General features: G+C 42.9%; 1 protein-coding gene across 2 annotated transcripts in view; it reads right to left on the bottom strand.

Moving 5' to 3' along the window:
* Positions 1 to 1012: 1012 nt before the first annotated feature.
* NSMCE1 (NSE1 component of SMC5/6 complex) overlaps positions 1013 to 15909 on the bottom strand; it is a 47034-nt gene continuing 32137 nt past the window's right edge. For both annotated transcript variants that reach the window (XM_075899957.2, XM_089769347.1), the window contains 6 exons: positions 13029 to 13150; positions 11585 to 11662; positions 7603 to 7749; positions 3427 to 3543; positions 2306 to 2426; positions 1013 to 1848 (listed from right to left, as the gene is read on the bottom strand). In XM_075899957.2, the coding sequence (XP_075756072.1) occupies positions 1763 to 1848; positions 2306 to 2426; positions 3427 to 3543; positions 7603 to 7749; positions 11585 to 11662; positions 13029 to 13150 (671 nt within the window). In that variant the 3' untranslated portion in view covers positions 1013 to 1762. The remainder of the gene's footprint in view (positions 1849 to 2305; positions 2427 to 3426; positions 3544 to 7602; positions 7750 to 11584; positions 11663 to 13028; positions 13151 to 15909) is intronic.

Raw genomic sequence — 15909 nt, forward strand, 5'->3', positions numbered from 1 at the left:
AAACAAAGAATCAGAAATGAAGTAGCTGCAGCAGCCATGGTTTTGTGGCTGTTTCCAATACAAATTCCTAATAAAGAGCATCCATCGAATGATCAGCTCAAGTATACATCCCAAAGCAAGACTATATATGGGCATGATCATGATGCTGGGCTGTCCAAGTGAAACTGAAGGGAGCACGTGACCCATTGTAAGTTTACCATCCATCTGAATGTAATAGTTGCATAGTCTAGACTTCCATTGTGATGGATAATAGTGATGCAAAATTTCAGAACATAAAAAGGAGCCAAGCCATAAAGCCAGGCAACAGTCCCCTGTGCAGTAAAATCTGCTGCTAATGAGGGCTGGAAGTGCCATTCTCTGTGGATTCAGTTATCAAGCTCAGCTGGAGTACGTGTTGTGCCCTTTGCAGGGAGATGGACTATATTCCTTTCATTGCCACTAGCAACTAATTCATGACCACCCTCCCTGGTGCAGTTGGCAGGGTTTGGTGGTTCTCTCCCTTCCAACCCATTGTAAGGAAACAGACTATTCTAAAATGATTTTTTAAAATAGCTGCTGGAGAAATACATTAATATACAAAACAGGGACACTTCGGTGACTTCATCTTCTGACCTAACAAAAAGCCCATTTGCTCACAGGAAAGATGAAGCTTCATTTGCTTGATTAAAACTCTGATATGACTAATCATTGCAAATGCAGAGTTCTCTCTCTCACTCTTATGCCAACCCCAAATGCATGTTTGCTTAGAAGGAACTTTCACCATGAGCACTGGTGCACCGAACCAGGGAAGGAATCAGCATGCAGCATTTGGAATGCTCCTTCCCATTAGGCTCCCCTCTCCCACACTAGGCCATATTCTGGGATATTATGTAAAAACAATGATAACCGCAAGAACCATGAGAAAGAGGCACAGCTTCTAGTGGGCTGAAAAGACAGCCCCCATGCTTCTGTGCCTGCAGAGCTGAGAGGCTGCAGGTGCTTTGAGATCCAAGAAACGAAGATGCAGCAGAAGTGATAACTTAGCAGTATTTATTATCGCCAACAATTACCAGGGAAGTGTGGTGTTAAAAAGAGGCTCGAGATGTTCCCAGCCCTTCCAAAAGCCTGAAATGCGTTTCTGGTGCCACTTTGTCAGAGATGCAGCCATTAAGAATGGATGTATATGTAAAAGCATCCTTTGTGAGAAGGGCTGGAACGAGGTGGACATGGGGTATTCATACTGAGCCCTGCCAGAGGCACTTCATTGAACTCAACCAGAATGACAGAATGGCTGACAAACCTCAATTTTGCATATTTAAAAACAATTATAAAATCCAAGTCTAAAGAGTTGCATAGAGCTCTCCTGTCTCAGTTGCACATTCAGACCTCTGCAGATGGACCCCTGCCCAGGACACCACTTAATTTGACAGGACTGGGTGCAGTGTCATGGTCTGTCTATGTGGCTCAGCGGGCATAATGCCCCATAGACAAATTGGCAATAGAGGTGATGTCCAAACACCAACAGCCTCCACTACAGCCATGCAACATTCTTCACAGCACTGCAACTGAACAGGGCCTTTGATCAGGGAGGCTAAGGTCAGGATAGTTATTTTCAAACTTCTAGCAAGGTTTCAGCAGAGCAAAAACAAACTCTAAAGTTGACTTGGTCCCTAGGTATCCTACTTTCAGAATGACACAGTTTACACTAACACCGAACTACACTGCAATTGGGCTTGTCTGCAAGAGAGTGAAGGGAAATGGTCACTAACTGAAGCTGCTCTTTCTAACGCCTCCTTGTCCCTGAGGCTGACGGTCCTCTCCTCTCGGTGGAGGCACTTGAAGACAGCTGGGAATCTGGCCGATTTATCTCTGTGGTAAATAAAAAATGCAGTGTTAGTGACCAAATACTAGTTTGTGGTGTTACTCTGACAATACTTTCATGAGCTCCAAATTCTCACCAAATGGCTAAAACTATGTAAACTTCTGTTTGCCACTAAAAAGGTCCTATTTCACTAGTCAAATGGGGGAGTTCTGAAAATGTTCTACTTCAACATAACTGAATATTTCTAGTTTTTTTCCTCACATAACATATTGCTGGCAGCAGAGGGTGTAGTACTTGGCGTAATAGCATAACCCTGACAGCAACAGGTGCACAAAATTACTAAAGAAAGAACGACTAGGTGAAATACTTGAGTTTCCAGTGAGTAAGCAAGTTCAATCCACTGTCACCTCATTGTGACTCCAGTAACTTAAGCATCACTATTCAGTATTTCAATCTGCACCCAGTATTATTATACAAGACTTTTTAAATTGATTGGCCTATTACCTGGAATCTCATGTGGCCAAAACTCATTGCAGTGAGGACAGTGTGGTTCAGTCTGGGCTTTGAAATACTTTCCAGCACAAGGCAAGTGCATTCCAATTCCACAGGTTTCACATATTTGACTCTGAAATGAGAAATGCTGCTGTTAACAGAAAGCAGTTCTACACAATATGTCACCTTTGGAATGAGCCATAGTCTGCCTTACTGACCCACAGTAAGAGCATTAACTCAAGAATTTTCCTTCATGGCCAGTGGGGGGAACCTTGTAAACAGAAGCTGGTCCGAGTTATGGGGAAATATGTACTTGAGCTGGGAAAGGGGCATTTATTGGGATCAGGGACGTAATGTAAAAATGTAACCCTGTAACTGGTAAAAGTCCTAGTGGTTACACACACTGCGGGCTCTGCAGTACACAACTTCAATACTTATACTGCAAAGCCTCCCCAGGAGCTGCTCCCGGGGAGCCAGCATGCAACCTGCATTGGAGGATGAGCAAGGCCCCCCACAGACAGGGACTCAGCCCCTCCCTGTGGTGGGCCCTGCAGGGCTGGAGCAGCCCGCTGCCTAAGCCCCTAATGATTAACCAGAATCGGTAAGCTTACCATCTACATCCCTAGTTGGGATGATAGAAAAACATCACAGAAAGGCAGCTTGGGAGCCAAAGCATGTTGGCACAGGTGGCTGGAAAAAGGGGTGTCAGAACAGCATGCCCCTTGGAGACGATTTGGAAAGGAGAAGTAGTTGCAAGAGGTAGGGAGCAAGGAAGGGGGGGTTAGCAGCTGAGAAGAGGCTCTCAGGCCCCAGCCATTCATCAGGAGGACAAGATGGGGGTACAACTGCCCAGCTCCCCAGTGCAGTTTGTGGACTTATTCTAGAGCTCTTGACACAAGCAATTCCAGAGTGTCCACTATCTAGAATAAAGATAGATGCATGTGCCAGACTGAGCCCAGTGACATAAAATAGCTAACAGCCATGCACATGTAAGAATAGGAAAGATTTGCCCCCAGCTCAGCTGACGGGGACAGGAGCCAGCATGGTAGATGGAGGTTTCTCACTGGCTGAGCTCATGTTCTCGAAGTTCATGTAGTATTTTCCAGTGACAGCAAGCCCACCCGCTTTGTTACCTGGATGGCGAGGCTACGACAGATGTTACATTTCCTCGCCAAGTCTTGGTAGTTGTTGAGGATGTATTGCTCCATCTCCATTATGCAACGAGTATGCAAGGTGTACTCCCCATCTCGCTATGGGAACAACACCACCAACCGTGAGACTGGAATATTGTTTCTATGATTCAATCAACCTTTTTCTGACCTCTCTCTCTACCTTTTAGCAATAGCAAAGCTTGACATTCATTTCTCTTCAGCACCTGGCAGAGACCCATCACTGACTAATACAAAGGCAATTTCCTAATTCCACTCAAAGCACTGTATCTAATTAGCATAAAGTGGGAAAAAGCTCCCTTGTCTTTAATAAGTATACATACCATGAAGAATACAGGTCCCTGCAAACATTTTCCCCATCCCCCTTCAAAGACCACATAGGGGACCTTAAGCCCTGCCATCCTGCACTTACATATCAAAGAGATGCTCCTAGACAAAGGTAGGACTCCACATAACGTACACCTTTGCAACTGGACTTCTCTGGCACAGCTCTAAAATACCTGAATTACTGAGAATTATCTCATGGTAAGAAATAGTCCCAGATTTTCTCCCATGTAATAAAGGGATAGACATTCCAAGGCACAAATGGCTTCCTGACTCCCACTGACTTTCAATCAGAATTGGGCACCTACCTGCTCTTTGTGTTGGAAAGTCTCCCCTAGCTCAAAGGAGCCAGGGGCAGAGGATGGTGTAGAGATTCAAAGTGAAACACCTCCCAGAGCAGAGGGTGAGCACAGCAACTGCACCACTTATGACCATGGTCACATCTGCTTGCCAACATAAAGGGGGGGACGTCATTCCAGCCCTTCTCTGGGGGGAGGATGGGGGGCTACATCAGCAGTGGCAAAACCATTTCCCGACTTCAGTGTTTAAAAGAGAGCTGCATGTGTTTAGAGTTCTCCAAGCACAGAGAATTGGGGGAGTGTTTCAGCATGTTTCACAGTCATACCAGGGTACAAAATATATCCGAAGGACAGAATAGGTCATGTTGGTGGGGGAGACATACTATACGTGAAAGAAAATGTAGAATCAAATAAAGTAAAAATCGTAAATGAGCCAAGATGTTCTATAGAATCTCTATGGATAGTAATTCCATGCTCCAATAAGAAGAATATAGCTGTAGGGATATAATATCAATGACCTGATCAGGACAGTGATAGTGACTGTGAAATGCTAAGGGAGATTAGAGAGGCTATCAAATTAAAAACTTGGATAATAGTGGGGGATTTCAACTATCCCCATATTGACTGGGTACACGTCACCTCACGACGGGATGCAAAGATAAAATTTCTTTATACCTGAAACGACTGCTTCTTGGAGCAGCTGGTTCTAGAACCCACAAGGGGAGAAGCAATTCTTGATTTAGTCTAAAGTGGAGCACAGGATCTGGTTCATGAGGTAAATAAAACTGAACCGCTTGGAAATAGGGACCACAATGTAAGTAAATTTTAACATCCCAGTGGTGGGAAAAACCCCTCAGCAGCCCAACACTGGCATTTAATTTCAGAAAGGGGAACTACACAAAAATGAGGAAGTTATTTAAACAGAAAGTAAAAGGTACAGACTCAAAAGTAAAATCTCTGCAAGCTGCATAGAAACTTTTCAAAGACGCCATAATAGAGGCCCAACTTAAATGTATACTCCAAATTAAAAAAAACAGTAAGAGAACCCAAAAAAAGTGCCACCGTGGCTTGGCTTAACCAAGTAAAAGAAGCAGTGAAAGATAAAAAGACACCTTTTAAAAAGTGGAAGTCAAATCCTAGTGAGGAAAATAGGACCATAAACTTTGTCAAATTAAAGTGTAAAAATATAAGAAAAGCCAAAAAGGACTTTGAAGAACAACTAACCAAAACTCAAAAAGTAACAGCAAAATGTTTTTTAAGTACATCAGAAGCAGGAAGACAGCTAACCAACCAGGGGGGCTCTTGGACAATCGAGATACTAAAGGAGCCTGCAAAGATGATAAAGTCATAGCGGAGAAGCGACATGAATTCTTTGCTTCAGTCTTCATAGCTGAAGATATTGGGAGATTCCCAAACCTGAGCTATTCTTTTTAGGTGACCAATCTGAAGAATTGTCCCAGACTGAGGTGTCATTCGAGAGGAAAGAACTCAAATGGGAAACTGCTGAACCTATTAACTGTGGTTTGTAACCTATCCTTTAAATTAGTTTCCGTACCTAACAATTGGAAGATAGCTAACATGACGCCAATATTTAGAAAAGGCTCTAGCGGTGATCCTGGAAATCAGACCAGTAAAACCAGTGAGTCTAATGTCAGTACCTGGCAAATTAGCTGAAACTATAGTAAAGAATAAAATTGTCAGACACATGGAAGAATATAATTTGTTGGGGGAAAAGTCCACATGGTTTCTGTAAAGGGAAATCATGCCTTACTAATCTGCTAGATAAACTTAAAAAACAACAAATGGTCTGATAGCACTTTATAGACTAACAAAAAGTACTGCCAGACCATTTGTTGTTTTTTAAGTTTATCCTGTACAGACTAACTCAGCTACCTACTAATCTGTTAAGAGTTCTTTGAGGAGGTCAACAAATATGTGGACAAGGTGGAAAGGTGGACAAGGTGGAAAGGTGGAAAGCCTTTGACAAGTTCCTTCACCAAAGGCTCTTAAGTAAAGTAAGTAGTCTCGGGATAAGAGGGAAGATCCTTTCATGGATTGAGAACTGGTTAAAAGACAAGAAACAAAGAATAGGAATAAATGGTAAGTTTTGCAAGTGGAGAGGTGTAACTGTGGGGGCTCCCAAGGGTCTTTACTGGGACCAATCCTATTCAACTTACTATAAATGATCTGGAGAAAGGGGTAAACAGTGAAGTGGCAAAATTTGAGATACCAGACTGCTAAAGATAGCTAAGACCAAAGCAGCCTGTGAAGAGCTTCAAAAAGATCTCACCAAACTAAGTGATTGGGCAACAAAATGGCAAATGAAATTTAATGTGGATAAATGTAAAGTGATGCACATTGGAAAAAAATAATCTTAACTATATATACACAATATGGCGGGGACTAATTTGGCTATAGCTACTCAAGAGAGAGATCTTGGGAGTCATTGTGGACAGTTCTCTAAAAACATCCATTCAGTGTGCAGCGGCAGTGAAAAAAGCAAATAGAACATTAGGAGTCATTAAAAAGGGATAGAGAATAAGACAGAAAATATCTTATTGCCTCTGTATAAAACCATGGGATGCCCACATCTTGAATACTGCATCCAGATGTGGTTGCCTCAACTCAAAAAAGATATATTGGCATTGGAAAAGGTTCTGAAAAGGGGAACAAAAATGATTAGGGGTTTTGGAACAGGTCCCATATAGAGAGAGATTAAAAAGACTTCGACTTTTTAGCTTGGAAAAGAGGAGACTAAGGAGGGATATGATAGAAGTCTATAAAATGACTGGTATGGAAAAAATGAATATGGAAAGGTTATTTACTTATTCCCACAATATAAGAACTAGGGGCCACCAAATGAAACTAATGGGCAGCATGTTTAAAAAAAAGGAAGTTTTTCTTCACTCAGCACACAGTCACTCTGTGGAACTCCTTGCCAGAGGATGCGGTAAAGGCTAGAACTTTAACAGGGTTAAAAAACGAGCTAGATAGATTCATGGAGGTTAGGTCCATCAATGGCTATTTGCCAGGATGGGTAGAAATGGTGGCCCTAACCTCTGTTTGTCTGGATGTGGGTGACAGGGGAGGGATCACGTGAGGATTACCTGTTGTGATCCCTCCCTCTGGGGCATCTGGTATTGGCCACTGTCGGCAGACAGGATACTGGGCTAGATAGACCTTTGGTCTGACCCAGTATGGCCGTTCTTATGTTTGAGAGTTATACCTGTGTAACCGTACTGCCTTGAGTGAGATTCTAGATGTAACCATATTGTTTAGCTTGCAGAACCTTTGCTACTAGTGATGATATATGAGAAGAAAAGAGCTCTGGCTGATGCAGACTTGGAAACGTAGTACATTTTATATGGAATCACTGAGACAATAAGACTTGGCCCACCCAATACCATTTTTGTAGTCACTCTTTAGAGTAGGGCTGCACGTTTGGCTGTCAAAGCCATAAGAAAGAACAGTCACAGTTACTAAAATGCCCACTCTCTCTACAAGACAGAGCAATTACTTCAGAGAGCCACTTATCCTGCACCAAATTTTGCAACACTTGCTCAGCTTCCTTTTTCTTCATTTTCTTTGTTTTAAGTTGATCAGCCAAGTTTAAAATATTTGTGGAAGATGCAAAGCCACTTTCTGATAAGATGATCAAATCCATCTGCAGAAAGAAAAATACCCGTGAGAGAAAACATAGAATTGGTCAGCCACAGATCTGGGCTAAGTGCCGCGTGGATGGTTTTTTTTTTAAGCACGTAGCTTAAACATACTATAAAATGCAACATATAATGCAAATATTTCAGAAAATTAACACAATTTAGGGGCTCTTGGAAGTGTTAACCTGCCATGAGGGGATAATTCCACAACTCAGACTGCAAAAAAAGGGGGTTACAGGAAGCAATGTTGAACACCTTTTAACAAACTGCAATGATGCTGCATAATGGATGCATCCTCCACACCATCAAGGTATCTGTGTCTTGAGGAGGCTTGAGATTGGGCTTCCTTGATGAAAGAGCTTTATCCATCAGGAAGGAATTCACTCTGACTGGATTCATGTGCATAACTGAATGTACTTGGTACTCTTAGGATGAATTGGAACTCCCAGTTTTCAGAAATTCTATCTTTGCTTTAGCTTCAGTGCAAAACCTATGATGGCAACAAATCTTAAGAGCACTAGTGAAAGTAGTACACATGCACTTTTAGTACAGTATCTCTGCTCAGCGCAACTCTAGATAAGAGCTGACAGTAACCTCTGTTTTGACCTACACTGTTGACCACATCAGTGAAGATGCACCAGTCTTACACCAACAGTGAGAATACTTCTGAAAATTGTCAGTGCAAATGAGACTTTTGGACAAACTTCATATTGAGGCCCGTGAGGAATGGATGATAGGACATGAAGCAATGGGCTTAAATTGCAGCAAGGGAGGTTTAGGTTGGACATTAGGAAAAACTTCCTATCAGGGTTATTAAGCACTGGAATACATTTCCTAGAGAGGTTGTAGAATTTCCATCATTGGAGATTTTTAAGAGCAGGTTAGACAGACACCTGTCAGGTATGGTCTAGATCAGTGGTCTCCAACCTTTTTACATCCCAAGATCACTTTTTAAATCTCAGAACATCCTTCCCCCAAGACCCCACCCCTGCCTTGAAGCTCCGCCCTCTCTATTCTTCTCCTCTCCATCACTTGTTATTCCCAGCCCTTATACAGTCTACACTGCCACTTTTTTTTTTCCAATTCTTACGTAGGGAGAAGTTTTTCCAACATTTGGCCTGTCTACACTGGACCAAATGTCAGAAAAACCCCTTCTTTTGGAATCCCCCTTGTTCCTCATGGAAAGAGGAATATAGGGGTTACCGAAAGAGCATGTTTGCTCTTCCACTAAAAAAAGCAGAAGAACAAACGCATCCCTGGATGCGGAAGAGTTTTTCCAGGATATCTCTGGAATCCTGAAAAAACTCCTGCAGTCTAGCCGTACCCTCACTGGGTTGAGACAGGATGTATGAGAATGAGGGATTTGGGTGTGGGAAAGGGTGAGAAGCGCAAGCTCTGGGGGGGATTTTGGATGCAGGAGGAGGTGAAGAAGGAGATGCAGGCTCAGGGAAGGGGCTCCAGGCTGGGGAGTGTTGGGGTACTAAGCAAACCACAGGCTTGTGGCTGTGAGGGTGCAGGAATTTGGGTTGGGGTATGTGAGGGGCTCAGGGCAGGAGGTTCCAGTGTATGACAGGCTCAGACCTAGAGTCTGGGGGAGGGGCGTGCAGGAGTGTTATAATGCTGCAGCCAGATGGGGGGGTTGGCCCCAACTAGGGGTTTGTTGGCCAGGCTTCATTTTTAAATAAAATACTATGTCAAATACAAAAAGTTTCTGCATTGTCTTTATTTATGAGAAGGGAAGGGAACCTGTTTTGAGTCGGGAGGTCACTGACCCACAGAAAAGTCAGTTGGGGCCATACAAGGGAGATGCAAAAAAACCAAAAAAAAAACACCTCCTCCCAGAACCCCCCCAAGCCTCACTAATCTGGCCCCAACTATGCTGGGGGGGAGCAGGGGTACTAGTGGGTGCTGCAGCAGGGGACAGAGTGCTGGGGTGGGGGCAGGAGAGGGGACAGGGTGTTGGGGGGTAGGGGATAGGGCGTTAGGGGCATCAGAGGATGGTGCTGGGGTGGGGACAGGGCTCTGCAGCAGAGGACAAGGTGCCAGTGGGGAACAGGAGAGAGGAGTCAGGGCTCTGCAGCAGAGGACAAGGTGCCAGTGGGGAACAGGAGAGAGGGGACAGGGTTCTGCAGCAGGGGACAGGGTGCCAGTGGGAAACACGAGAGAGGGGACAGGGTTCTGCAGCAAGGGACAGGGTGTCAGTGGGGTTCTGCAGCAGGGGACAGGGTGCCAGTGGGGAACAGGAGAGAGGAGACAGGGTTCTGCAGCAGGGGACAGGGTGCCAGTGGGAAACACGAGAGAGGGGACAGGGCTCTGCAGCAAGGGACAGGGTGTCAGTGGGGTTCTGCAGCAGGGGACAGGGTGCCAGTGGGGAACAGGAGAGAGGGGACAGGGTTCTGCAGCAGGGGACAGGGTGCCAGTGGGAAACACGAGAGAGGGGACAGGGTTCTGCAGCAAGGGACAGTGTGTCAGTGGGGTTCTGCAGCAGGGGACAGGGTGCCAGTGGGGAACAGGAGAGAGGAGACAGGGTTCTGCAGCAGGGGACAGGGTGCCAGTGGGAAACACGAGAGAGGGGACAGGGCTCTGCAGCAAGGGACAGGGTGTCAGTGGGGTTCTGCAGCAGGGGACAGGGTGCAGGTGGAGGCAGGGAGTCCAAGGCACCAGCCTCCTCCCAGGACTCCTCCCACCCCTCCGCAGAGGAGGGAAGCCCCCACGCGCGCACCTCCTCCAGGGCCAATTCCCCTTCCCGCAGAGGAGGGAAGCCCCAGCGCGCGCCTCCTCTGGGGACCCCCCCACAAGTTCCGGCACACCACACCACAGTTCTGAGGAAGGGGAGCAGCCAGCACACTTCCGGAACCGGCGCACAGCTGCAGGACTTCCATCCATTTTCACTGGAGGTAGGTAGTGGGGCTTCTTAGGCATGGGAGAAATGGGGGGGGGCCCGAATGCCTCGCGATCGACTGGTCGAACCCTCGACCGGTTGGTGACCACGGGTCTAGATGATGCTTGGTCCTGCCATGAATGCACAGGATTGGACTTGATGACCTCTCGTGGTCCCTTCCAGTTCTAATATTCCATGGTCAAGGCAAGCAATGCATCAATGTGGCTGTCCATAAAGAACAGATGTATTTATAGCAGTGGGATCCCCAAAACACACACAGTCCCCAAGAGTCACAAGGACTCACTAAACTCTTTACAAACAGAACTGAGCAACACTATAACAAGAAACCAATAAAAAAAAAATCAGAATTCTTATCATGGGAAATTCTAGTGATAACACCATATACAATATCCTGCTTCATGTGAACCAATGGACACAACTGATGAGTGTAGAGTTTTGAAAACTGTTCAGGAGATGTCTGTCCATCTCGTTAGGTGGCAATGTCAATTGCTATCAATGCATATAATTCAGTGGCTAAAGCAGCAATATGCAACTCACTTCAGAGCAATCTTCATATCCAAGTACTAAATTATTAGTGTCAAGTTAAAGGGGTCCTAAAACCTTCTACTCCTGGATAGGACTGCCAAGTCATTGCTGGAAATTCTGGGACAGTGCTGCTCCAGAAAGAGGATTATTAACAAAAAACAGATCTCCCAAATCTTGGTCTGAGAAGCACTTTCTCATTATTGACTTCAATTTAACATTAATTTATCCCCTAGATGAAATGGATTTATGCCACACTTCTATTTTTTCAATTGATCTGTGGTACAACTAACAACTAGAAGCAAAAGCAATATAGTGGCTTACTCTTCAAGCAGATTTCACAGACTGCTCCTTTTAAAGAGGAGACGTCTTCTCCCCACAGTCTGATTTACTGAGTAACAAGCTAACATACTTACAGTTTTTCTGAACAATTCTAACTCATTTTCTGTATAGTCAGATGCCATCTTAGTTATTTCAGTTTCTGCCAGATTCACCTACAAAATAATACAGTTATTTAACTCAAACTGTTTGCACTTCAGAAGGGTAGCCAAGTTAGCCTGTAACTGAAAAAACAACCAATAGTCTAGCAGCACCTTAAAGATTACCAAAACACGTAGTTGGTGGTATGAGCTTTTGTGGGCACAACCCACTTCTTCAGATATCTTTGCACTGCCAGCCAGAACAAATCATGCATTATTTTAAAACAACAAGGTCACTTGTTGCAACAGCATGAAGGAACATTCATTCCTGAGTAGAAAACTTTTGATTAACAAAAACACCTCTATCCTGCCCGTATAGTACCTCCAGTACTCCTGCTGAGGGCATTTCCTGAGCAAATACTCCACACTGTGCACTAATGGAGACTAAGATATGAGTGAATTTTTCACTTATATTAAGCCAATATGTCAAATAAAGGTTTAGCTTCTAAAGTGAGTTGGAATGAAAGGTCATACAATAGAACAGCATTCAAAAATCCTGAAAATACCTAATAGCAAATAGTAACTTACTATGGTTAATAGTCGGCACTACTTCATTAAGAAAAATAACAATACCTTGTTTAGCTTTTGTACTTTCTACCATTATGTATTATTAGTCCTATAAAACAGACACCAGGAGGTGAGGCATTGGTCAGGGTTGCACAAAGCACGTGATTCCCAGATCTCTGAAATCCCCAGACAATACTCTCTCTGACATTTATAATACAGAAATTCCAGATAAATTATTTGTAAATCATTTCCTAGCAAATATTTTCCACTCAGTGAATATTTGATTAGTAGGTGCAAAAAACCCATGTTGGGGAGCTTTGAGAGTTTTCCAGCTGAAGTGGCATATAGAAGAAAAAAATCTTCCTTTTAAAAAAAATTACCTCCTAATATTTAAGCTAAATAAATCAGACACTCCTTGCTGCCATGTTCCATTCCCTTGTGTCTATCATGTTAACAGTTTATCCTCACACTTTCCTGTTCTACATGTATCTACTATAGCAGCTGTCAGCATAAGACTGAAGGAGCCCAGCCAAAACAAGACAGCACTAAGTGTGAAAGTGTACTGGCAGATATATCCTCACTTGTACGATTCTATATGTTTGCTCAAACTCAAGGATGGCATATGAAGCATAGAAATTGAAGCTGTATTTGTTAAGCACTGGCAAAAATACTGTCCCTGCCTAAAAGAGCTACCAATCTAAAAGTATTAGGAGGAATGTGCACTTTTCATTGACATGTCATGCGTGAAGGCTCATTTTATGTTAAGTATAGAGATGATTCTCCCCCATTGCTGCATTCTTGAAATGTGACATTGGTTAGTTTTAGTAGTAGTTAGAAATTATCTCCACGAGGTGGCAGCATATCACACACTTACCAATGCATAATATGTTCTCCCATCATCTTCAGACATTCCTTTCCGGATCTGCATAAACAAAGGCTGCAGATGGAGGTTAACAACACTGATGAAGTCATCCAATTTATCATGAGCGTAGTAGACTGGAAATGTTAAAAAAAAACAATCTGATTAAACAGTCATTTCCCATTTTACAGACTGAAATCCAACTCTGGGAAACAGGGCTTGTGACACCCATGCCAGGAAATTTGAACATTTATTTTACATTTATCTGGTATGTACTTGTCCTGTGCTCCTTTCATGTCACTGCTGATTACTAATGCAACACCAGCTTTCAAAAGAGTCCAGCCCTTGGGATTTCAGCAGCTATACTCAAAAACTCTTATGTTTGTTGCTTGGCTCTTTGGTTACCACAGAATTATCCATTCCAGCTGGTCAATTTGAATGGAGTTATTTAAACTGAATAAAAAGTTATCATATAGGCTAATCTCCCATGCATAATGAACAAATATATCTGTGCATGCTTCTGTTTGTGATCGCCTTGCATACCATGGATTGATAATAAATTCTGACATTTGGTGCCATATCCTATAAGAAAAAATTCAGCAGCAGAAATGAGACTGCAGACATCACTGAGACATGGAAGAAAGCAGGTAAAGCAGTCTTGGTCCCCACATGGGCACAGCACCATCTCCACACAAGGATTCTGGCAGAATTCCCACGGACTTCACTGGGAATAGGATTTCACCCTTACTGTTTAGAGGTAGCTTTCACAACTTTTTTAACCAATAAAGTTATTTCTTGCAAGATCTCTTGGAGTATTCAGAGTGTTCACTAATGGGTATTAGGCTGCCTCAATTTCAAGAGCTACCATCCATATTACAGGAGCACCTGGACGCCTCAGCTATGGCGCTAGGCCCATTGTGCTGAGTGCTGTACAAATGTGTATTCCAAAGGCAATCCCTGCCCTCGAGAACTCACAATCTAGGTTTATGACAAGGCTCCAAAGATGGATTCATGAGGTAAGAGTAAAATAAGCATGTATTTGCATTATTAATTTGCCTGACCATAATAAGGTGGCTTCATGGCAGAGGAGAGTCTTAAAGAAGGATCTCAAAGAGTAGTCGTTACAGGAATATTTGTTTGGGAAACAACCATTTGAATTTTAGATGAAAGGCTGCTTACACTAGCAAATCCTCCCACCATGGAGGGAAATAAAAATTCCCCAAAAATGTATTCCCTTCCGAATCCTGTGCTCAATAATTTTAACACATGTAAAATTAGTTTGCACACTTGCTGGTGCTGGTGTAGGAGAAATAAAGAGTATCATAAATCTGTGACAAAGGTACTAAAAGCAGCTGTAGCAAAACTCTGCTGGAAAGAGTATTAAGGTTGAAAACCAATCTAACTGAATGGACAGAAATTGATCATATTTTTGTACTGAAAACTATCTAACATTGGCAGGTCTGAGAAAAAATGTGGACAGGATTAGTTTTATATTTCCAAGATGTGGCTATTTACACATTACCTTTACCGCTCTGCTCATTGGCTGTACACTTTCCTGTATCATGTCTGTCTGTAGGTTGGAAATTCCTTGGAGCAGGGATCATGCCCTCTTTTCTCTTTGTAAAACACCTAAAATAATGGGTGCTCTTGGAAATACATTATACAGATACCTGCAGTTTCCTGGAGGTATCAAAGGGATGCATTGTGTCATCACAAAATCCAGGAAGATATAAGATGAGTATCTAAGCCAAGACCCACTTTTATTCCAAGATTAAAACTAAACCCGTTTTCCAGCCAGCTGGGTGTTTTAGATTTGTTTTAACTATATCAGTTTGGTAAAAAGTTGAAGCTTGCCAAAAATTAGTGGGGACCGTCTTTTAGTAACAATAAGTTGTCTCTTTCGTTAAGTCAGAGAACACAGTCTAATTTAATGCGTTATCAGAGATGTTGGCTAATGAATAAAGCAAAGCTGTTCACAGCATAGAAAACAAAGCTTATACTAGAACCAGATAGTGTTCTTTATCCTCTCTAGAAATGAGTCCCAGCCCTGAACACTCAGTAGATATGCACATGGTTGGACAATAATGTGTGGCAGCATTGAGAGTAAAGCTCATTATCTGCATTCATAGAAGCACATTGGAGCTTTTTCTCTGGCAGAAATTCAAGGGCAATTGACAGATCATCAGAGTAGTAACTAAATGAGATGCTGTAAACAATCTGATTTTATTTTAAGCTGGATACAAACTTATAATAATAAACAAGACCATCAGTCCCCGGCCCGATCACAAGCTGGAGGTCGCCTCTGGAACTAGGGACTTTATCTGAGGTCTCTGTGCTTCTCCCAGGAACTGTGAGTACATAGCAAACAAAATACTGCTTTATCTTTTGGTTAATGATCATTCTAACTCAGACACTGGGCTGAGTATTAATCTCCTCTTTTAGACAAGTAAAAAAGTAATAGCAAAGAATGAGAGAGATAAAGACCAGGGAGTCTTTACTACTTAGGATTGTTCTGAGAAACTACAGTTTCTTCATACAAGCCCAAACACAAATTTAGGGACCCCTTCTTTAGGACAAAAGACTGTAAACAATGTTAGTAAGGGCTAAGAAATAAGACAGTCCTTTATTTGCAGGTCTTTACTTGACATCTAAGCATATGGTTTATTACCCTATTGTGTATATTTAATCTCCAGCTATACAGATGTCAGTTATGCAGGAGAGAGAAAATTGAGATTCTACTCTGAAAAGTGACAATGTAAAAACAGCACCTTGTATCTTTGCACTTTGACACAAAAGTCATGGAGAAACAATGTAATACTCAGTCACTATTTACAGTATAACTCCACTAAGAAAAATGGCACCTATATAATAATCTTCAGTGTTCAGCACACAATTT

The sequence above is a fragment of the Pelodiscus sinensis genome, chromosome 15, assembly GCF_052426305.1.
Source record: "Pelodiscus sinensis isolate ZL-2025 chromosome 15, ASM5242630v1, whole genome shotgun sequence".
Classification (NCBI taxonomy): Eukaryota; Metazoa; Chordata; order Testudines; family Trionychidae; genus Pelodiscus; species Pelodiscus sinensis.